We start from the raw sequence: 15,057 nt of genomic DNA, 5'->3' as shown, positions 1-15,057 counted from the left end.
GACAAACAAAAGAAGAGGAACAGGATAAAGTGTTCCAAACCCTTATCCACTTCAATTTAAAATTTTAAAAATACTCTCGAACTAAAATAAAGCAGCCGGAAAAATTGCAGATGGAGCAGGAAAGAAAAGCTTATCTTCAACAGGGTATTTATCAGATCACCAAGAACTTTGAAACTATTATTTAATTTTATCCATTATCCGGTACATGAATATCAATACAATAATTGACCAAACCATCCTTATCTTATCTACGATATAAACAAAATTTCTACGGGTCAAGTGGTGGGCTCTTTGTGCTTCTCTCTTTCGAGTTCTGCCTATTGCGGCTAATGCTCATCCGATTAATTTCAATATCCTAAGTCTCGACCGGGAGGTAATTTCGGTTGAAAGGTAATTCCGGCGAATTTGGAACCTTTATAGTGCAGACACATATTAGGGACGCAAGGTACGACCGTCCCATTAGAGTTTGAAAATCAAATTTTTGTCACGTATTTATGTCGTCTTTGCTCGTTTTCCCGCAAAATTACCCTTTATTCCCATTTGCTTTAGGATTTTACTCCTTTACTTTCTCATGAATTTCTCCCCTTAAAACGAAATTAGCTTTGTTTATGTCCTTAAACTGCAGTTTGTCGACTATACACCTCGTGATTTAGATCAAGCATCACCTTGAATAACGCTAATTTAATATTTTTTGGGTACTTATTTTATTTTCATTTTTACGTAGTCTTTGACGGCTGGATAAGAAAATACCCACGTTTCCGTTTTCCATTTTCTTCATGCTTCCTCCCTCTACGTAGGAAGTCTCCGGTAACTATCGTTTCCTTTTCAAAAATCCACTCGATATGATCCCATAGCAGATAAGGACCACCATTTCTCCCTATATATACCTGGAGAGCCCATCCCAATCGTTCCTTCCCTCACCCCCCATTTGTGAACAGCCTAGAACTTAATTCCCCAATCCTCATCATCTTGTTCATCAATAGGTCGGTATACGTCTTGGCCCGCGTCGGAGATCCGAAACGTGCATCCGTGATGCGACTTCCGTTTTCGTCCCAGATGATATGAACTACGTGACCCTTTTCTCCAGGGCTCTGCTCTCCCATTCGGTCTCGGTCGTGTTGTTGTACTGGTTTTACGTGTTTTCAATAGTTTTGCTGTAGCGGGTTGGCCGGGTCGGTCCATTAGGACGGAAACTAGTCTCTTTTGGATCCATTCGTACACGGTTCGGTTCCGTGACTTGTTTAGCTGGTTAGGAGAAGAACGGAGGATGATCTCGTGTTCACAGGGAAGCTCGGGGTCAGACGCGTCCGTGGACGAGAAGAAGAGGAGAAGGATGATTTCGAACAGGGAGTCGGCGAGAAGGTCGAGGATGAAGAAGCAGAAGCAGTTGCAGGATTTGACTACCGAGATAGGCACACTGGAGAGACAGAAAAATGAGATTGTTCAGGCTTGCAGTGCCAAGACGCAGAACCACCTTGTCCTCCGGTCGGAGAACGAAGCCCTCCTGGCCGAGAAAATGGCGCTGACCAATCGTCTCAACAACATCAATTCCGTCGTCTGGAAGTTTAACGAAAGTGGCTGGTCCCTTAGGGACAGGTCCGAGGTTCAGGAGCCGTGGCAAGTCCACAGCCCGTCGCAGCAGATCATGACTTCGTGCACTGACATGTTTCGTATTTAGAGCATAGCATTGGTGCAATGAACTTTAGTACGATCTCCGGTACCTTATTTACGGGGATCCATTACCGTTATTATGTCCAATGTATGACATCCTTTGTGTTCATCCCAGTAAAACCTTTTCTAGTGTAACGGTTTTTTGTCAAACTCCGTGCCTTCCGATGATCGGGCATCTTGAATAGACCATAACGTTTGCATTTCATGAAATTCATGAACTGTACTGAACCGTAGAGAAACAGGCATGTCTTTATGATTGAAATTGATAGACAAACTTTCACCCCAAAAAAAATTAATTGATAGACAAAGTATAAATCTTGAATAAACCAACATAGACTAATTTAAGATAAGAACAGAAGAGGGTACATAATAATAGACAACTTCGAGCATTTTTCAAAATAACCTGAAGAAGCCAACATGCCTTTATGCATTTCATCTAGTATTCTTACAAATTGAAAGAACACTCGGACAGCACATCTCTGCCCGGTTCAAGATAACAAATCACGCCCTGGACTTTGTACAATCACATCTTCGGAGGGATACAAGCCTTGGCATCAAAAGAGTAGCAGCCAGAGAGAGATTCCGGGTTATGTTATACAATCTGAAAAGGACCTCGATCCCGTCCGGTTAGGTGAACTTCCAAACTGAAAGGGAGAGAATCGGAGTATTCTTCCACCCGACAATAAGGGACTTCCCGTTCCTATCGAGCGTGCAGAATCTCCCGGCCCTAAACCTCTTAGTCACCAGACTCGCCTGGTACAGTGATGAAGGACTCAGTTCATCCTCAACCATCCCGAACCGCGCAAAGAAAGCCCTCCAGACATCAATCTTCACGTTCCGGACTGTCCTCTCATCTCCTTCAGTGGCAACAATATTCTTTATTGACTCCCCAAAGTAGAACGACTCGACGGCCAACCTGTTCTCGTCTAGCCTCTTCATATAGGTCTCGAGGCAGTCGAAATATGCACAGAAGAAGAAGAGGGTCTCGATGAAACGGTCCACAAAGCTCGGGGAGTTGTGGTTCGCATCTGGTTCAGTGACCACCATCAACGAAGGGTTAAGCTTCGCGATCACTTTCATCAGAGCATCTAATTGATTCGGCCTCCCGATCAGGGTCCTAAGGTAGTACTGGGAATACACAACAAGCCTTTCCTTGAAGTCCACCTTAAGATGGTCCTCTTTGAGGTCTGATAAATCATCAACAATTACAAGCCTGAAAGAGAAGGGCAAGTTCATCGCTCCGGCAAAGCTTTCCAGCCTCTTTCCCGTAACCTCCATCAGATGCTGCGACTGCGAGTGAGTTCCGATTGCAGTGATCTTGAGAAGCTCTAGTTCAGAGTTCTGCAGAGCTTGCATCAGGATCGTCCAGTGGGCCCCGCTCCCGATACACATATCAATGGCGTGGATTCTCTTAGCATCCGTGACCTTTTCTATTATAGCCTGAAGACCCGTGAATTGGGCCACCTGCGAGAAGGGGATCTCCTGGTGAAGAGCAATTCTACTTCTATTCGGATTCATTACCAATAAATCACGAGTTAATTCATTGATCTTCCAAAAGTCATCAAGCACCAGCCGTCCCGTTTCTCGGTCAATCCTCTCATGAAGGGCTTCGGCGAAATAGTGAACCAATCTTTGAACGGGAGTTCCTTGGTTCGAGAACAAGTAGGAGCATTGATTGAGCAAATTCCTCGCCCGATCAAATTGCCGATACGTGACCTTCTCTGCACAAACTAGGAGGAGCTCAATGAGTTGTACTTCTTGCTTCTCCTCATCAGAGAGGCCAGCGAAGGCCAACCCGAATGGACCGAGGACAGAGTGGACATCCATAGTCGAGGAAGGACCTTGAACGAACTTCACTCCTGCTAACCTTGCAATTCCTTCTATCGATAATCTCTCGGCGACAGAATTCTCATTCAATTCCTCTTCACCCCTAGGCTGGACGATCCTGTCTCCATCCAACTTCTTTACTCCGTTACCGTAGCTCCTAAGAAGCTCGAGGGAGGCCATAGACGAGGAGCACCGCCTGTCTTTCTTCTGCTCAACGTTTCCGACTCCATGATCTCCCGGATCAGCGGCTCCCTTGGAACTCATACAAACCGGTTGGGACTCGAGAGCACCTAACATGAAATCGTCTAAGAGCCCCTGATCAAAAACCAAGTTCTGCTGAATACGCTCTTGCTGCTGGTATTTCGAGAAGAAGAAATCTTCATCCACCGGCTTGACGCCGTGATGGAACTCGAACTCTGCATCATTATCTACTCTTTTGCCTGAAACGAGCTTCTCACCACCACCGCCACCACCACCAACCCCAAAGTTGAACTCCCCGGAGGAGAACATTGCACTTGCCATCTCAAGCCCGACTAATTGTTCAATTGGGCTGCTGATGAGGATATCATATGACTTCCTCAAATGGGCAGTGCCATTGAACAATTCGTAGACCCGGAGACGTCAGTTACAGTAGTTGATGTTGGCGCGCCGATGAAACCGAGACAGTTCCGACAAGTGGCGCGCTGTCAGTTGCCCGATTTGGACTCTAATGTTTAACGTTAGTCATGGTGACTAGATTGTATCAAAGTCCAACAAGGGTTAGCATCCAAAACAAAAAGGTCAAAACCACTCTGACCTGATATCATATATCATATATATTTGAATTACCCATGAAAAAAAATCATATATATTTCTAAGAGAAAGCACTTTAAATATTGTGAATCCAGAGTGAGCTTCTAGAGGGATTTACTGGAGGATTTTACGAAAGATTGGAAAAATGAGAAGCAAGAAAATTAGAACTTCAGAAACTACAAATCTAAACATGTGATTGTATCGAAACTTTGACAGAATTGCAGCTCATCGTTCATTCGTACCGTGTACAAGGGCAAATAATGCGGTTGTGATGCGTGCACGGTGATGGGCAACCTTAGATCGAATGATCATACCACTACGGTTCTTAACAGCCACCTAATATTGTCTCGTACATGTAGAAGTAATACATTCATTGTTAATGGCACTGACGGCAGTCTACAAAGCTTTACTTCGTCTTCCCCATCTTTTGCTCAATTGTCACCGAAAAAATAATCAGATTAATTCTAATCAAATGCATTGAATGCAGCTGTTGGCAAGCTACTAGGCTATCGATGTTACTTACTTACAGAAGAAGTGTTCGAAACTTACTTAAAATACCTTATGGTCAGGTTCAAGATGACGTTGTGATAGAGATTAGTCTCAATTAATGGACTGGAATGTCTCGTATTAAAAAAAAAAAGAAAACAAGACAAGATTTGTTGTGGTGTGACTCACAGAGGAAAGCAACCCTGGCGGCCCTGAGAGGAACAGCCTGCAATTACTTTATTTTAGTCGACGAACATTGTGTGTGGATCGAAAGTAACACAATGGCCGGTTTATTGTTCACAATGCCAAGTTGGGGATAGTGCATTGAGGGAGAGGACAAATTCAGGCCTGAACTGATACTTTGTGTTTCGGCACACTATAGCTTACAGATGTAGACCCACGCCACGGGCTTCACGAGACCAGTTTTATATTTGATTTCGAGGATCGATTAATAATAATCAGCACCCCCATTTGGACCGACTCATAGGCTTTTCCTAAGGTTATCTCAAAATGGATAATCAGCTTAATACATGCATTATTTCCAGGGGCCAGTGTCTAGCATGTTGGAACGGTTCAGTTTGGTTGTCTAGATGACCGCTAAGCATCGAATCCCGGCACATTCACGCCAGCAATTTTTCAAAAGCAATTTAAGAACCCTTTCAAATCGGGAGTTCTAATTAGCTGGCTGCAGCCTTTCACTAGTGTCAGCTTGGTGAACCATTCGCTGTGAGGACAGTTAGGTGATATGCTGCTGATGCCAAGGGGTCTTATAATTACTCTCTAATCAAACTCCAAGGAGTATTAGCTGTGTGTTTATCGAATACTGCCTAAGAATTTTCGGCAAAATGAACTGATACGTGGTCATACAACATGAGAAAAGTTTGCGGTCACCAATACTTGAATATTCGCATAGATTTTACTCGCGTAGTCGGTCACACACACAAAAGTGTGTACCCTACTTTATGACAGTTAGTTTGTCCTAGTGAGAGAGAGGGCTAGTAATCTAACGGTTGGAAATGCGAGGGAAACAATACTCTGATAGCACCTTAGAAGCTCTCGAATCTTTAGAAAGAAATATATATATATAAATGCAAGATACGAATTGGGTCCCGCAGATGGTCTCAGAACGGTCTATTTCTGAATAGAATTTTCTCTTTTCTTTTAGTTTTAAAAATTTTAAATTATTTTTATTATGAAATTAGCAATAAAATCTTTCAAAATTATTTTCAGTTATAATATTTCATTTAAAATGACTGAAAATATCATAAAATGTATTGACTACCACAATGATATCCAATTGAAGGGAATATGAATTTTTTGAATGGAATTTTCTAGACTTTTATTTTTTATTTTCGGAATTATTTTTAATAAAAAATACTCTTTATTAAAGATATCTTATAATAAATCCAATTTCATGATTTCTTTCATTTTTATAATTTATATATGGGTTTTTTACTCCAAATGGCCAATGGGTTACGCTTTTTGTCAAATCTATCCCATACTTTTTTTTATCAGCTATATCCCATGATTTACATTTTGCTTCAAATTTATCCCGCCATTATATCTCCGTCAATGTTTAACAGTTTTGCTACAGTAACCCCTTTTATCCGGGATAAATTTGAGACAAATTAAAATCATGGGATTGTTTTGAGGAAATAATTAAAATCACATTATAGATTTGGGACAAAATTGAAACAATGAGATAGATTTAGAGCCTTTTAACGTTTCATTAACGGACAACAAAAACGGCGGAATAGATTTCGAGTAAAATATAAACCATGTGATGTATCTGACAAAAAACAAACCATATGATAAATTTGACAAAACGCATAAACCATGAGCTATTTGGCGTAATTTCCCCTTTATATAATACATAATGTATTTGAAATAAACGAGAAGATTTTATTATATGTATAGGTATTATTTAATAATCTTGAATTTTTTAAAATTAATGTTTCATCACATAAATTAACATAAGTATATACTAGGATATAGTTTCTGAAAGAAATTTTCTAGATTTTTATTTATTTAATTTTATTTTCGGAATTATTTTTAATAAAAATACTTTTTAAAGATATCTCATCATAACATCCGTTTTCTTAATTTATTTCATTTTTATAATTTATATAAACATAATGTTCTTTAAATGAATGAGAACGATTTCAAAGATTTTAGTATATGTATTGATATTATTTAATAATTTTGAATTTTTTTAAAATTAATATTAATATTTTGGCTCATACATTAACATCAAAATAAGTATATATTAGCATAAATTTTCCTAAAGAAATTTACTAAGTTTTTATTAATTTAATTTAATTTTCGGAATTATTTTTAATAAAAAAATATTTTTTAAAGATATCTTATCATAAAATCCATTTTCTTGATTCCTTTAATTTTTAGAATTTATATAACATAATTTATTTGAAATAAATGAGAGGATTTTATAATATGTATAGATATTATTTAATAATCTTGATTTTTTAATTAAAATTAATATTTCGTTGCATAAATTAACATCAAAATAAGTATATTTAGCATATATTTTCTGAAAGAAATTTTCTTGGTTTTCATTTATTTTATTTTATTTTCGAAATTATTTTTAATAAAAAATATTTTTAAGGATATCTCATCATAAAATTTGATTTCTTGAGTTATTTAATTTTTACAATTTATATAACATAAGGCATTTGAAATAAATGAGAGGATTTTATAATAAGTATAGATATTATTTAATAATCTTGAAAATTTTTAAATAAAAATTAATATCTCATCACATAAATATTAACATCAAAATAAGTATATATTCATACATAATATGAATATATTAATAGATAGTCTTAAAACGCTTGATTTCTTAGTGAAATTTAATAAGTATATATTAGTACATATTTTTTTAGAGGAGTTTTCTAGGTTTTATTTTTTTGAATTATTTTTACTAAAAAATATTTTTCAAAGATATCTCACCTTAAAATTCAATTTCTCGATTTCTTTAATTTTATAATTTATATAACATAATGTACTTGAAATAAATGTGAAAATTTTATTATATGTGTCTATATTATTTAATAATCTTAAATTTTTTAAAATTTAAATTAATATTTAATCACATTAATATTAACATCAAAATAAGTATATATTAGCATATATTTTCTAAAAGGAGTTTTCTAGATTTTTATTTATTTATTTCGGAATTATTTTTAACAAAATCTTTTTTGAAGAGATCTCATTATAAAATAGGATTTGTTGATTTCTTCAATTTTTATAATTTATATAACATAATTTATTTGAAATAAATGAGAAGATTTTATTATATGTATATATATTATTTAATAATCTTGAATTTTTAAAATAAAAATTAATATTTCATCACATCAATGTTAACATGAAAATAAGTATGCACTAGTATATATACTTATACATAATAAAAATAGACTAATATATGGTTACATGGACAACCTTCAATATATATATTAGTATATAAATTATATGATTTTATAGATATCTATTTTTAAACAATAGATTAGATAGTATTTTATAGACCTATATGAATTACATTTTCTTTTTTAAAAAAAAATTAGATTTGTTAACCAAAAAAAGGAAAACAAATCATATTATATTTTATCTAGTAACTATATGATAGTTATAAATATGAATCATCATATACATACACATAGGCCTATTCAGTTCTCAAACAATACGTTTACAATTGGATTTAAGCTCTCGAAACGTATATCTATCTCTAGATGCAAGTGAGTTGATTAAATTTATATTTTAATTTTTTCTTTCTTTTTTATTGTAATTTTTCTTTTTCTTTTTTATTTTTTTCTCTAATTTTTGCTTTTTTTCCTCATATTATTTTCTCAAAATTAGAAATGTGACTATCTCTCGAAATGCTACCCCTATACGCAAGCTCTCATAAAGTAAGTTCTTTTACTACTAAACATGAAGATGATTATTTGTTTAATTTATTATTTTTGTTTTACTTTTGACTCTCGAATGAATTTTTTTAATTCTTAATTATAATTTCTTTTCAAATTGGCCTACTATCTCGTATAACGCACAGCTCCATGACTAATCTATATATATATATATATAAAGTTTTATCCCCATAATAAATGGGGGTTAGAAAGGTAATTTTATACATAGTATAAGATCATAAAATGTTTAAATAAACAATTATAAATGTATGTACAATCAGAACTAAATTAGTAAATGCATACAAATCATTAAATACTTAATAATTTTGTTATATAAACACAATCTTGATTTGAAATACATAATCTCAAAATTTATTTATAAAAAATATAATTTCTTAAAATAAATATCTATAAAAAACATTTCGATGTAATTAGTAATTAAAAGAAAATTTTACTATATGTAATATGTGTGTTTAAATTTTGAACATTTTTGAAATAGTAATAAATAAATCTATTAAAAAAATTTAGAAATAGATGATTTGCACTTTTTTTTACGAAATACATGAAGGTCATGTATTGCAAATTTTAAAAATTTGATATTTAAGAAAATGTAATATGTTTTCCAAGTGATATCATTCTCTTCATCCATATTTTGTATTATAATTCATTTTCAATTATTCTGAATTTATTATTGTATGCATTAAATATTTGAATGATTTTAATTTAATAATATATATGACTTAATGAAAATTTCAATCGTGATGTCAAAATTTTTCAAAATCAATCTAAAAGTAATTACTCTAAATAATAACCCGTGCGATGAAAGCTAGCATATATATAAAGTTATATCCCACACATTAAATAACGTTTGAAAGTAATTTTAAATATTATAAATTCATAAAAATAAATGTATAAATAATATTTAGAATTAAGAAACACTATCTCAAAGAAAATATATACTATATTAATGACATATTTAGATGAATTAAATGCAAATACAGAGTGACATAATCATAAATATATATACAATTAATTCACATATATACCCATAAATAAATAAATAAAATTAAATAACCAAAAAACAAAAAAAAAATTAAAAATCTAAAAATTTATCCTCAAAACTTAAATAATTTGTGTGATACTTGATTAAAATAAATATACTTTGATCTACCATGAAAATAATTGAATCATTTTAGCTAAAATTATATACATATATATATATAAAGTTAGCTTATATATATAAACTTCACTACAATTAATGGATTAGAGTGTATATATGCCTTATGATCAATATATCTCAGTGGAGAGATATTATATATATATACACATATGTATAGAGAGAAAATCATTACGATCAATAAATTGAATTGCTAAATACAATATTAAAAAATATTAATTTTCACCTAATAATAAATTGGCCATATAAGATAAAGTCTACTAATTATTTGCATTAAATGATCTTATGATAGTATTTTTACAATCAATGTCGACTATTCTACTTGCGATGCACTGGTTTTTTTCTATATTTGTTCTCTTCAAATTATAATAAAATATTATATTTTCAGAATATGATCATTATAAGTGAAGCACTTGCTTTTTGATATGTTCATATTCTAATAGTTATAATGAAAAAATAAAAACATATGTCATAAAATTAACTTATGAAAAACACTGCTACGGTAAATTTACTTTTAGTTCTTTTACCAAGTAATTTCTTTTATGAATACACAATATTTTCAATTGAAAATCAGACATGTTTTTGCTTTGCATGACTAAATCGGTTATCATATAAATTATTTTATTTTAATTATTAATAGATATCATAATAAATAAATAGATATACACTGTAAACTAATTTTTTTTAAACATGAATATCTTACAATCAGTGATTACAATAAAACAAAATTTATGGATGTGTAATTTCTAGAAATTTAGATACTCTACAAGAAATTATAATAGAAATGATAGGCATTACTCGGTTAACCCGTCACTTGTAAATTTCCTATTGAAAAATTGTTAATGTTTTAAAATTTCCATAATGAACCTACAAACAACATCTCTAAAAATATTATAAAGTATAAATTTCTATTAGTAAAACTTGTGGCTATTTAGGGTAAAAATATTTTAGTAATTTTTAACATGAATTAATTTCTACATAACGAGATTATAATTGATTAACATTTTACAAAAAATAAAATTACTAATTTATATTGACACAGTTAATGCTCAATTAATGTTCACATTTTCCTTTACATTATGCATTATTATACACTGTACCGCCAATGTTGTATAATAAATGGGGTATAATAGTAAATATATTGTAATTCGTTGATTAATATGTTAAATGAAAATAATTAATAATACATGTTATTATAAATAATAGTAGCAAATGTGAAAATGAAGAATATATACATTAATTTGAATCATTATTGTCATTTCAATAGTAAATAAACATTCATAATCTTAGGAAGATAAAAAAAATTTATAATTATATGAATTTAAATTTTAATGAATGATGTTTCAAAACTATTGCAAATCTTATAAAAGCTCAATTAAGTAAATCTCTCATGGAAATAATTTATTCATTCTAGTTAAAATTATTCAAATTCATGAAATTTAATATATGAGGTTTGGGCAATAAAATTGTTTTGAAAAATAAAAAAATTATCCTCAAAACTTTTTTTTAATAACTCTTGAAATCTCAATTAAAAGAATATGGTAGAGTATAACAAAGAGATCAAGATCTCAAGATTTACATACGAAAACAAATGATAACAAGAAAGCAAGTGCAATGAAAAAAGTAATAGTTACTAATTTTTTATCGGATTGGAAAAAATAATAATTTTGAAAACGTTACACCACTATTTTTCTTCTACTTCTCCAATATATTTGTAATATATGAATTAATCAAAATTTTTAAAAGTATTTGGATACAATTAGTAGATATTATATAAGAAAAAAGACGAATTTTCATTAAATTTAACTAAAATAATTAAGTTTAAATTATGTAAATAAAAATATTTTTGTCGTAAAAGTTCGTGCAATGCATGGGAAAAAAAATATAGTTCTTATAAAATTGAATGGCACATTGCACTTGATAACTTTTAACAGTTCACATGTTCATCTTTCCATTTTCTAGATAATATGACCTTTCTTTTTTGGTGGTATTATTGAGATTTTCGTACCTCGCCTTTATATTTTCTAGTTTTATTTATTTAGTTTTAGTGAACTAAGAGGCCGAAACCAGGAAGATTTATTTCTTTCTTGCATTCTTAATTTTTGGCCTCCTTTTCTAGCAAGAAAATAAAATAAAACAAAAAAAAACAAAAAAGGCATCTTACTGGTTTTTGGCACTTCTTTAGGCCCAATCTCATCCTCTTGAGCCCAAAAGAATGACTTTCACTGTTGGGCTTGGGCTTCACGCTCTCCACGCGCCCCCACCAAACCAACAGTTTCCCACGAGAAGGCCACCAATAAAAGACCAGCCGCCCTTCTCTTCATCCAATCATTTCCCGCCACGCAAGCACGCAAGCGTACCATGACGTGTCGGTCCAATGGAGGTCGTCGTCGTCGGCCTCGTCCTCTTGCCCCGCAGCTTCCTCGCCATAAAAGCTCTCGTTCCTACCTCACTACTTCCAATCCCACGCGATCTCGCACGCTCTTCGTTGTTAGACCGGTGGAGAGAGAGAGAGAGAGAGAGAGGAAGTGATAGACGTTGGTGAGGGCGGTGATCGGAGGCTGCTGTCGGTGGCGGAGGCGGAGGATTTGATAGCGGGTGAGAATGGCGGACAGATACAATCTGAAGAACCCCGCAGTGAAGCGGATCCTTCAGGAGGTCAAGGAGATGCAGTCTAATCCTTCTGATGATTTCATGAGCCTCCCTCTCGAGGTTCGTTCAGATCCTATCTCGGTTTCGGTGTATTCCATGGATGCTTTTCTCCGGTGACTGTTTTGTAGGGAAAGGAGAAGATTAGACAGATCTCTTACTGCTGAATTGTTAGGATCTGTCTAATTCTTCTTGTTATCGTGGAAGAGGATCGGTTTGGGAAGATTGTGACGTCCTATCCTCTGATGAATATAGACTTTGGACGTAAAATTAGTCAGAGAAATTGCGAGATTGATCTTGTTGCATCGGTGTACTCAAGACTTTTCTGTATAGATGTCAGTTGATATGTACTGAACATAAATATAATTTTGTAGTTAGATTGAGGTTGCATTGTGATCATTATTGGTATAATATCGTGGTGCCTTGCCGAGATCAATAAGGCTTGAAATGTTGCTATTATCTGTGAGTGTTAGGCGAATCTTTGGATATTTGTGATTGAAAATTGGTTTTCTGCTTTGTAGGAGAATATATTTGAATGGCAATTCGCTATAAGGGGACCCTGCGATTCGGAATTCGAGGGCGGGATATATCATGGCCGTATTCAGCTGCCCGCCGAGTACCCATTCAAGCCCCCTTCATTTATGCTGTTGACAGTAATGTTTTGCTCTTGCTTCTTATGAGGTCTCTCCCCGTTCTTAAATTCGGGGATGCTCTTGCATTGGTCGCTGTACTAATTTACTCCTCTATATAGAAGAAGAATGCTAACTTACATTTCTTATTTAATGCAGCCGAATGGTCGCTTTGAAACTCAAACCAAGATATGTTTGAGTATATCCAATCATCATCCTGAACATTGGCAGCCTTCCTGGAGTGGTGAGTTTTCACCTGTTACACAATGTCAAATAGTTTTAATTGGGTGTAATTTGCTGAGGTTATTCTTCACGGATCTCATCCATTATCTGTTTTCGTAGCCTTTTCGTGTTTGTGGAATGACCTTTTAGTGCTAGCTAGCTCCAACAAGTTTATAGGAAGTTCTTGAGCTTATTTAGAATTTCCTCGTTTCTTTGTCGGTTGATGGGTTCACCTGTTCGTATACATCTAATACCATTTTCGTGATTTGAATTGCCTATCCGTCTTAGACCTGAGCTTGCATGATAGTCTCTCCTTGTGTACTCTGTCCATTTTTATGAGGTCATTTCCAATTCATGCGAGAAGTTCAATCATGAAAATGGAAAGTTCTCCTATTCTAATTGTTTTCTTGCTGTTGACAGTGCGGACTGCTCTAGTAGCCCTTATTGCATTTATGCCAACTGAGCCAAATGGAGCATTGGGCTCTTTGGACTACAAGAAGGAAGAAAGGCATGCCCTAGCCATTAAATCCCGTGAAGCAGCTCCAAGATTTGGAACACCTGAACGTCAAAAGCTAATTGATGAGGTAACTTTTTTCCTGTATTTCTTCTTCCAATCTTAGTCCTTTCTATTCCTGAATATTTGGGTAGTTTTAGCCCCAATCGTTCTGTTCGCATGTACAGTGTAAATTTCTGCCATTAGATCTCTTTGACATCTGAAGCAGAAAACTAATATATACACTCTAGTATGGGTTTTGCTTTTGCCTAGAATATGCGTAAACATTTGCCTAGATCCCTTGAACCAGTTAACCATTCAACCAGGCTCTTTTCTTGACGAATTGTTTGGTTTTTACGACACTGGACGTGGACTGACTTAAATATCTTTCGCAGATTCATGAGTACATGCTGAGCAAAGCGCCCCCTGTTCCGGAAGTGAGTGACGATGTGACTTCAAAAGAAAACGACTCAAATTTAGCGACTGAAGGGCAGACAACTATGCTGGCAGATGAGCCTGTGCATCAAGCTCCTGCTGATGAGCAGCTTCAGATAATTCCTGCCCCTGCTGACCGCAACAACTTCGAGGAAGAGCAGCCTTCTCGTGAGCTTCCAGCAAGAGACTTGCGAAGCCAATCGCTGCCCCAGCCGGTTCAGCAACAACAGGCGACGGTTCAAAAGCCAGCAGACGATAGGTTGTTCACTTTGGCTGCTGTGGGCCTGGCTTTAGCAATCATGGTTCTGTTGCTGAAGAAGTTCATCAAGTCGAACGGTCACGGTGCCGTTTTCATGGATGGATCTTAGTCTTAGGCAAAGGACGTGACATGACAGTTCATCTCGAGATAAAATTGTGTAGATTCCCATTTCTATATATATGCTGTAGCTACGGAGGAACAAACCCTGAAGTATATTATATAATCTGAGATTGGAACAGACGAACAGTGTAATATATTGTGATGATTCTCTTATAGGAATCGACAGTTTCTTCCATCTTTTTGCCTTCCGAATAAGCCATGATGTGGACTCAATGGCCTCTGTTCTTATAAAAAGCCTCGGCGGATCTCTTGAGCATGTGAGGAGCTGATATGACAGTGAAATCGATCAAGACTCGATCTGAAATGTTTTGTGTTGTCTAAGCTATCGGCTCGGCTTTGGGCTCTTGTACAAGAAAGCATTTCGAGTCTGTTCATCC

The 15,057-nt window shown here is 34.3% G+C and overlaps 3 protein-coding genes across 3 annotated transcripts; 2 read left to right on the top strand and 1 right to left on the bottom strand.

Annotated features, from left to right (window-relative positions):
- Positions 1 to 874: 874 nt before the first annotated feature.
- LOC116206767 (bZIP transcription factor 53-like) lies at positions 875 to 1,821 on the top strand. The gene has a single exon (XM_031539570.1). The coding sequence runs from the start codon at positions 1,268 to 1,270 to the stop codon at positions 1,676 to 1,678; it is 411 nt and encodes a 136-aa protein (XP_031395430.1). The 5' UTR covers positions 875 to 1,267; the 3' UTR covers positions 1,679 to 1,821.
- A 477-nt stretch (positions 1,822 to 2,298) lies between these two features.
- LOC116208955 (DELLA protein RGL3-like) lies at positions 2,299 to 4,020 on the bottom strand. The gene has a single exon (XM_031542532.1). It carries the CDS (start codon positions 4,018 to 4,020, stop codon positions 2,299 to 2,301), a length of 1,722 nt encoding a protein of 573 aa, XP_031398392.1.
- Positions 4,021 to 12,314: 8,294 nt separating this feature from the next.
- On the top strand, positions 12,315 to 14,857 carry LOC116207499 (ubiquitin-conjugating enzyme E2 32). Its single transcript, XM_031540461.1, has 5 exons — positions 12,315 to 12,585; positions 13,044 to 13,175; positions 13,311 to 13,395; positions 13,794 to 13,957; positions 14,262 to 14,857. The coding sequence occupies exons 1-5, from the start codon at positions 12,478 to 12,480 to the stop codon at positions 14,667 to 14,669; spliced, it is 897 nt and encodes a 298-aa protein (XP_031396321.1). The 5' UTR covers positions 12,315 to 12,477; the 3' UTR covers positions 14,670 to 14,857.
- The last annotated feature ends 200 nt before the right edge of the window (positions 14,858 to 15,057 follow it).

The sequence above is a fragment of the Punica granatum genome, chromosome 5 (genome assembly GCF_007655135.1).
Source record: "Punica granatum isolate Tunisia-2019 chromosome 5, ASM765513v2, whole genome shotgun sequence".
Classification (NCBI taxonomy): domain Eukaryota; kingdom Viridiplantae; phylum Streptophyta; class Magnoliopsida; order Myrtales; family Lythraceae; genus Punica; species Punica granatum.
This window is presented reverse-complemented; position numbering and strand designations above follow the sequence as displayed.

Excerpts from the sequence above, each read along its gene's own strand:
- LOC116206767 (XM_031539570.1), top strand. The coding sequence starts at position 1,268 with ATGATCTCGTGTTCACAGGGAAGCTCGGGGTCAGACGCGTCCGTGGAC.
- LOC116208955 (XM_031542532.1), bottom strand. The coding sequence starts at position 4,020 with ATGGCAAGTGCAATGTTCTCCTCCGGGGAGTTCAACTTTGGGGTTGGT.
- LOC116207499 (XM_031540461.1), top strand. The coding sequence starts at position 12,478 with ATGGCGGACAGATACAATCTGAAGAACCCCGCAGTGAAGCGGATCCTT. Across the intron at positions 13,396-13,793 it reads TTGGCAGCCTTCCTGGAGTG|TGCGGACTGCTCTAGTAGCC; the intron begins GTGAGTTTTCAC and ends TGCTGTTGACAG. Across the intron at positions 13,958-14,261 it reads GTCAAAAGCTAATTGATGAG|ATTCATGAGTACATGCTGAG; the intron begins GTAACTTTTTTC and ends TATCTTTCGCAG.